Source organism: Pseudonaja textilis, chromosome 3 (genome assembly GCF_049901715.1).
Source record: "Pseudonaja textilis isolate UNSWEBS1 chromosome 3, rPseTex1.2, whole genome shotgun sequence".
Lineage (NCBI taxonomy): Eukaryota > Metazoa > Chordata > Lepidosauria > Squamata > Elapidae > Pseudonaja > Pseudonaja textilis.
The window spans coordinates 36,974,140-36,982,381 of record NC_141992.1 but is presented as its reverse complement, the minus strand read 5'-3'; the positions used below and the strand labels follow the sequence as shown (position 1 = coordinate 36,982,381).

Genomic DNA, 8,242 nt, shown 5'->3' with positions numbered 1-8,242 from the left:
TGAGCCCCCAACAGCCCACTCCTGGTAAAACATTGCTAAATGTTATTTTGAGATTTGAGTCTGGTTTCTTTTTAGAGTGAGAAAGAAGAAGATAAATCTTTTAAATTTAAATTGTTTGTACCACCAAGACTGAGTAACACTCAGGTGTCTGCAGTCAAACCACAAACAAGTACACGGGATGAGGGCTTCTTTCAGGTAAATATGAAAATATCCTTTTTCCCCCTAAGTAAATGCAGAAAAATGTTAGTTTATCCTGTGAAATCATTTTCTAACACTTTAGTAGTTCTAAACTTGTCCTGTGAATGAATAATTAATTTTAACTGACTTTTTCATTCTGAATCGTAATTTAATTTCATCTTCATACATTACTAGCTGATAACCTGGTTGTTGCTGGGTATTTATTTATCCCAATCCTGTATTAGACAGAAAAATCTTGTAATCCTGTTATACTGTCTTTCGTGCAATGTCACAACTCTTCTATTCCTCTCCTCGGGTTTTTTTTTGTTTTTGCTGGTGTTTCATTTTTTTGATTGCACTTGGCCAATTGCCTGATGTTTCCTTGGAGGGCTGAGAGGGAGCCTCCTTGTGGAGTACTGGGGTACTGTGGAGCCATTACCATGGCAAGTCCACTGTGCTATGCAGTAGAAGCCATTTTAAGGCACACATAAACACCCCGAGGGGTGTTAGGGGTGTTTTACCTCTACAGTATTTATTTCCAGAGGGTAAGTCATCGGTGTACCAAGTTTGGTTGAAATTGCTCGAGGCGTTCAGAGTTATGCTGGAACACACACACACACACACAGACACACACACACACACACACACACACATACACGTAGATAGCTAGAGATAGAGATAGATAGATAGATAGATATAGAGATATAGAGATCAATGTGCTATATCTGTGAGTTAATATGTTATAATATGTTACTATTTCATAATTTTTTCCAGAATTTTAGTAATGGAACAGAAGAATATTATAACTCATCTTATGGGATGAAAAATATTTCAAAACATATAGAAGTCATTGGTATGTTAATGAATGGATTGCTGGATTTAAAATAGCATTGTTTTATATATGTAATTGATAGATTCTCTGTTGCATTTCTATTTTCTATGTTTCATTTTATTTTTCATTTATATTTTATGGTAACCAGAGGAACATGTGCCCAGAAGGCAATGTATTCTATAGTATATAGTGCATACTGGAGTATACACATAGAATAATATAATTAATAACCTCATTCAATAATATTTTAGTACATTAATTCATTAAATACACTAGATATGCATATATTGCCCTTTTATCATGATTCTGAATATTTACAAACATAATGTGGATAAAAACTATGAAACAGAATATTTTAAAATATACACTATATCAAACCTGATGAATACTATTGACAAATAAAATTCTAAATAAAAATGGTATTTCTACATTATCACTAAAATTCACATTTTATCTTAAACAAAGAAGACCAATAGCAAAGAGGCTAAAGTAGGAACAAGATGTTCCAAAATTTGATGGGTTCAACAGAGAAAATCTGCCTTCAGGTCCACATCCCCTAATTTTTAGTGGGACCATGTTTTTAAGCAACTGTTCTTTGATAATTATAAAGAAGACAGATAAAATCTATTTGGACAAGAAAGTTCCTATAAAACCAGCATTTTAAATTGGATTTTAAAAGCTACTGACAATCAGTATAGTGATGGGAATATAAATCTTACGTTGCAATAGGTAGCCATATCACTGCATTATATAGTAGTAATGTAAATATATGTAGTTAAGTATATGAATAACATTTATTTATTTATTTATTTATTTGTGTATTTATTTGATTTGTCAATTGCTTACAAAATAATAGGTCTAAGTATAAACATGAGTAAGAGTACAGAAAATAGGTACGATTAAATCAATAGGACAGGGACGGGAGGCACGATGTACACTTATGCATGCCCCTTACAGACCTCTGAGGAATGGGGTGGGGTCAACAGTGGATAGTTGAGGTTAGAAAAGTGAGGGTTTGAGAATGTCACTACAGAGTCAGATAGTGCATTCCAGGCATTGACCACTCTGTTGCTGAAATCGTACTTTCTGCAATCAAGTTTGGAGCGGTTAACAATGAGTTTGTATCTGTTGTGTGCTTTTGTATTGTTGCGGTTGAAGCTGAAGTAGTCATTGGTAGGACATTGTAGCAGATAATTTTGTGTACTACACTTAAGTCCAACCGTAGACGGCGTAGTTCAAGATTGTACAACCCCAAAATTTCAAGACTGGTGGTATAGGGTATTCTATTGCTAGCAGAGGAATGTAGTACTCTTCTTGTGAAATACTTCTGGACTCGCTCAGTTGTATTAATGTCTGATATACAATGTGGATTCCAGACAGATGAGTTGTATTCGAGTATTGGTCTAGCAAAAGTTTTATATGCCCTAGTTAGCAATTCAATATTTCCAGAGGAGAAGCTTCGTAAGATTAGATTTATAACTCTTAATGCCTTTTTGGCAATGCTCTTACAGTGAGCTCTGGCACTTAATACTGTTATTAATACTGTTATTAATGCTGCTTAACACTGTTGCCAGGATTTTCTGGTTCAGGAAACCTACACCTACATAGCATCTGTAGTGGCTCAGTGGTTAGAATGGAGTATAGCCAAGAGTTCAAGACTGGCTGGCTCAAGGGTTGACTCAGCCTTCCTCCTTCTGAGGCCAGTAAAATAAGGAGCCAGATTGTTGGGAGCAATATGCTGATATTTGTAAACCATTCAGAGAGTGCTGTAAAGCACTATAGAGTGGTGTATAATTCTAAGAGCTATTGCTATTGCTATCTGGTGTATCCAGCTAAACTGGGAAAAGACCTCCTTGGCTGTTGCTTTTATTTGCTATTCTAGCAGGAGACATGCCCAATGGAAACTCCAAAATCATAAACCTGATCTTTCACACTACAGACCATTTAGAGCAATAAACAGAACAAAATTGGGAGTCAATATGTTGTGTTGTACAATTAATAATTTTGTTTTCCTAGGATTCATTCCACCCAGTCCCTCACAGCTTCTAGATACTTGACAGGATTTTCAGTCCAGCTTGAGATGGAGATGTAAAGCTCATTATCATGCCCACACTGATAGGGTCTCAGTTCAAATCAGTGGTTTCATATAAATGTTACATAGTATAAGAAAGAGCTAAGTGTTGTGACAATCATGGGTTCAGTTGCAATTCCTCCATGACTATGGAGGAATTAGAGCCATCAATTTAGGAAAGACATTAGAATGATATTCCCTACCCCATACATATATAGGTGTTCTAGACGAATAGAATGCTGCTAAGAAGTATGAAAGTATGATGAGGAGCGTATTATCTCCATTCAAATCTCAACAACAGCCATCTATCAGAATAACCAGTACTGTTTTTAAGTTATGTTCAGATTCTACCCAAACAGGAATCTAGATAATCTGCTTTATCCAGCATGCTCTATTCCACTACATTCTCTAAAGCTTACCACAAAAAGGAAGATTGGAATATGGACAGAAATTGTCTAATAGTGTTGAATCTAGGAACAGCTGCTTCAGGAAAGAGCTAGACCATTGCCTTCTTCAAGATTGGTGGCACTTTTTTTTTCTCAAAGAGTGCTCAAAAGAGTAAGATGCTACCCAAACATGATCTAGGTAACCTGCTTTATCTAGCATCCTCTATTCTGCTATTTTCTCAAAACCTTACCAGAAAAAGGATTGGAATATGGACACAAGTGCTCAAAAGACTAAGATTGATCATGGATCCAGGCCAGAAATATTGGAGCTAACACTACAAATGAATTTATCTAGTTCCTGGAACTCCAAAAATCAAAATAATACCAGATAACATTGCATATATTACTGTATTTACTTTACTAAATTCCAAGAGCTATTCCACTTTGAGTTAATACTTATGAAAAATTGTAGACCTGGCCTTAGGAATAAGGAAAAAATGAATAAATGGGGGTGGGGGTGGGGTGGAAAGTTTCAGATGAGATTATGTAATTCTACACAACTCAAAATAACACCTTGCCACTTTTGCTCAATATAAGATGAAATAGAAACTGAAAGGCTTTCAGGAATTTGTTATTCTACTCTGTAATAATAAAGATTTTTTCTTGAACACCTGCTGTATCTAATTTTTGAATTTACCCGTGTCTTGTAAGGACTGACAATACAATCCAGCTTGAAATCAATTTATGGCACTATTCTCACTTGTGGCTAAATTGAGGTGAGTGGACTACTCACATAGCAGAGGTGGTATTCAGCAGGTTCTGACCAGTTCTGGAGAACTGGTAGCAGAAATTTTGAGTAGTTCAGAGAACCAGCAAATACCACCTCTGACTGGAGTTTTTACAGTATCCTTTCCCACCAAGCCATGCCCACAGAACCGGTAGTAAAAAAAATTGAATCCCACCATTGTCACATACCCTCATAATTCAGAGGGTCTCTTCTCTCACATTTAGATAGCCAGTTTCAATATTCCCACTTCTTTGGATGTCTTACCATAAAAGTCCACTCTTATTTTGAAGACTTCAAAACATAACCAACAGCAGCCTTTGAATGATTTTTCATGCAGTTACAGGTCCCATCCAGCACCACCAGTTTTTCAATCAGAAGGAGGGATCTCTATTTTTTCCCAAACAATGGATGTGATCAGTTATCCATCCATTTCTAGTGTTTCTTCATTCCTACTCTTTCACCCATCCTTATGCAGTCAGTCAAGTTTTATCTACTATTTGTTTCATGTACTATCTTTGAAGAATCATTGTTTTTTCTCCTCTTTCTTCAATGAGAGGTACTTTATGCTATTTTCCCCTGGAATTGGAATTAAAAAACAATTTGAGAATAAACAGCAAAAAAGGTGGTTAGAACATTGATTTTGCAAAGTTATAAATTGGGTTAAGGGGTCATTTGGATTTGAAACTAACTACAAGAATCTTCCCTTTGAAAAAAAAGTTGGAATTTTATTTAAAAATGATTTTGAAATAAGTATAAAAAACCTTCCTGTGATCCAGGAAGAAACTTCTAGATAAGATGGCAATTTGAAGACTAAAGCTAGAGGGAACCAGGAAAAACTAAAAGTATAAATAAAGGAAAAGAGACCCACTAATACAGAATGGAGCAAATTATTTTGGTTTGAGATAAATATTTGGGAACAATGCACTCCAAAGTTACTCTTAAAATTGCTATCATAAAATGATTTAAAATTGCTATCATAAAATGATTTATAGAATCGGGACATGCTTTACTGGACAAGACATGCTGATTTGTAAATGGATTAAAAATGACAGGTTACAAGAATGATATAAGTAAAAATGTTCCACTGGATATACGTACACATGAATCTGCCAAATGATTTACTAATTAAAATTTATATACAAATTTAAAAAAATGACTTCGATAACTTTAATTTTGGATTTAAAAGTCTTTTAAAGACTTTCTGAGGAGACAGAAAAGTAGAATTCTGGGACACTTTAAAGGAATTAAAAATAAGATTTTAAAAGCAAGTTAAGGAAAATAAAGTTGGTTTATTTGATCAAGGTTAAAGTATAAACTTTGTTGTTTCTGGTAAGATCATAATGGATTTTTGCTGACCAGGACCAAATGACAAGGCTTTAAATATTTATAGATAAAAGATAAGATGGGGAAGAAGAGATCTTCTGTATTTTTAGAGAAAGTGATAAATTACTGTGCTACAAATAAAAATATAACAAGTTCATTTCATTAAAGTTAAAATGGTTATGTTATCTCAGGTAATATTTATTCGTAAAATTTGTAAAAAAAAATCTTAATGTGCTTTGCTGATTAGGATTAAATGAGGGTTTAAGAATTGTTTATATATAAGATGAGATATGGGAGGAAGGGAGCTTTTGTTGTATTAGAGAGGGTGATATTAATGAAATTGTATTTGGCATGATGAAGGGGGAAGTTATTTTCTTATATACATTTTCTTTACTATACATTATTTTCTCTTTACATTTTTTATTCTTTGTATTTTTCTTAGTTTGTAGTTTTTATCTTTGTAACTATAAACTTTAATAAAATTGTTACAAAAAAGAAATATTCATATTGAATGGTCAAAATAAAATGTTTCATTTTACAGACCCTTCTCCAGAGAAAGTAATGCTTGTCCCTGACATAGAGCAAGAGGTTAGATAATTATATAATTATAAAAGTTGTATTAAAATTTGGATTGCATTAATTTGGGATTTGGTTATGTTCATTATTAATATTTTGTGAGATAATAACAGGGTAGGTATTTTAGATCAGCAGCTATACTTCATGTCAAAATGAAAATAATATTCCTATCAAAATACAGAACCCTATTTACTCATGTGTATAAAATAGCTCATCAGTGTATTTATTAATTATCTGGTAATGTATTGGCAAAATACAATCTTTAGTACAGTTTTTTTTTTTGTAAAAATTGTATTTGGGTTTTCACAAAACATAATGAAAATAAAGTATATTTTTTTGAGAACAGCATGATTCCAGGTTATCACATCTTCAAACAGACATAATCTCAGTTACATATTCATCTTATATATTCAGTTTCATATCTTGTCACTATTTTATCAATTTCTCAATATTTTTTCCCTTCCCTTACTTTCCTCAATCTTATTTTATGATTGTCTCATTCCTTTCTAATTCAATTATGTATCTTTTTCTAAATTTCTATATCTTTCTAGTCATTATACTTGTACTTTTGTCTGTCCTGTTTACCATTTCATATCTTTTTCCATCATCATGAAACTACATGAATAGGAAAAAAAACTTTTATTGAGGGAAAGGTAACTATTCATACTGAAAAATATGAATGAGAACAAAGGCTATATATCATTTATCTTACTTCTCTGTTCTAAATGTATACTTACTTTAATGATTTTTTAAAAATTTAAATAGCTATCCATGACAGCATGTGACAGTTTCATGGATCATGAAATTTAGCCATCCTAAAAGAAAGCTGCTCATAGCATCAAACTTGTTTTTCTGATAAAAACTTCAGAGTTAATTTAGGCTAAAAATGAAACTGCTTTAGATTGGTGATGATTTTTTTGATGTAAACATGTAAGCAGATTTTTTAAAAAATCAACTTTTGATACAGTTATGAAATAAATACAATTTCCTGAAGGGTACTATTAAGAAATAATCACCTACAAGAAAAAGTAATTAGCTAATTATAGAAAATTACTCATCTCATTTTTTTCATATTACTAGTGCATTGCCCTTAATAATTTAAATAGTTGTGGACAACATTTTCTGAGATGAGAAAAATATTTTATTGACAATATTATAGCCTCTTCTTTTTATGTTGCATATTTTGAGTATATTCAAGGCCAGGTTTAATGGCAAATTTGTGTACTAAAATGAGATAACACATATTTAATTAACTGTTTATTACACTAAAACCTATTTTTGTAGAATATGGAGACAATGAATGAGCTTTATTCAAGGCTTTATAAAGAAGCAGAAAAGATTAAGAGATGGAAAGTCAGTGTACAATACGAATTAAAGGAAAAAGAGAAAAAATTGCAAGAAAATAGAAAGATCATTGAAGCATTGCGTAAAGCCATTCAAGAATTACAGGCAAGTTTTTATTGTATGCTGAAATGACTTCAAAATAAAGTAATACAGAAAATTAAAAATTCTAAAAACTTAACATTTAAGCTTTTATGCAATTTTAAGATGAGTTCTGTGAATGTTTTATTATTTTTCCATTGTATGTTAGGGTAATTGTAAACAATAATCTTTCTGTTTCCCAATTCATCTCATTCAAGATTTCAGAGATTTGTCAAAGTTGTTTTTACTGATTGCACATGACACTATCATCATGGATATGTTTATATACTTTTGTTTCAATAAAATTCATAGAAAAATGACATTAGGACTCAGCCTTCTGTACCAAGAGTGAACATAGAAAATTGTTAAATAATCCATTTGTTTGCTGGGCATTGATAGCCACCTTATCCTGTTTCACCCAAGGATATACTACCCCCCCCCCTTTTAAAAAAGATAGTATTTCTAACTTCACCATAACTTCATTGTTGCTGGCTTAAAATCTATGCTATATTAAGGTAGATTTTAAGTCATGTTATCATGCCATTGCAGTGGGATCCTAAGAGCTGGTAAGTGAGATGAATTGGCCATTCCTCATCCAAAGTCATGAAGAAAAGTCCATGTTTTTATATTTGGGAGTCATAATTTACTCAGACTAAAACATATCATTT

General features: G+C 32.5%; 1 protein-coding gene across 1 annotated transcript in view; it reads left to right on the top strand.

The window, feature by feature from the left end:
• SYCP1 (synaptonemal complex protein 1) overlaps positions 1 to 8,242 on the top strand; it is a 66,495-nt gene that overhangs the window by 1,800 nt on the left and 56,453 nt on the right. Inside the window, exons 2-5 of the mRNA XM_026713018.2 lie at positions 76 to 195; positions 952 to 1,030; positions 6,118 to 6,164; positions 7,437 to 7,601. Of these exons, the coding sequence (XP_026568803.2) occupies positions 76 to 195; positions 952 to 1,030; positions 6,118 to 6,164; positions 7,437 to 7,601 (411 nt within the window). The remainder of the gene's footprint in view (positions 1 to 75; positions 196 to 951; positions 1,031 to 6,117; positions 6,165 to 7,436; positions 7,602 to 8,242) is intronic.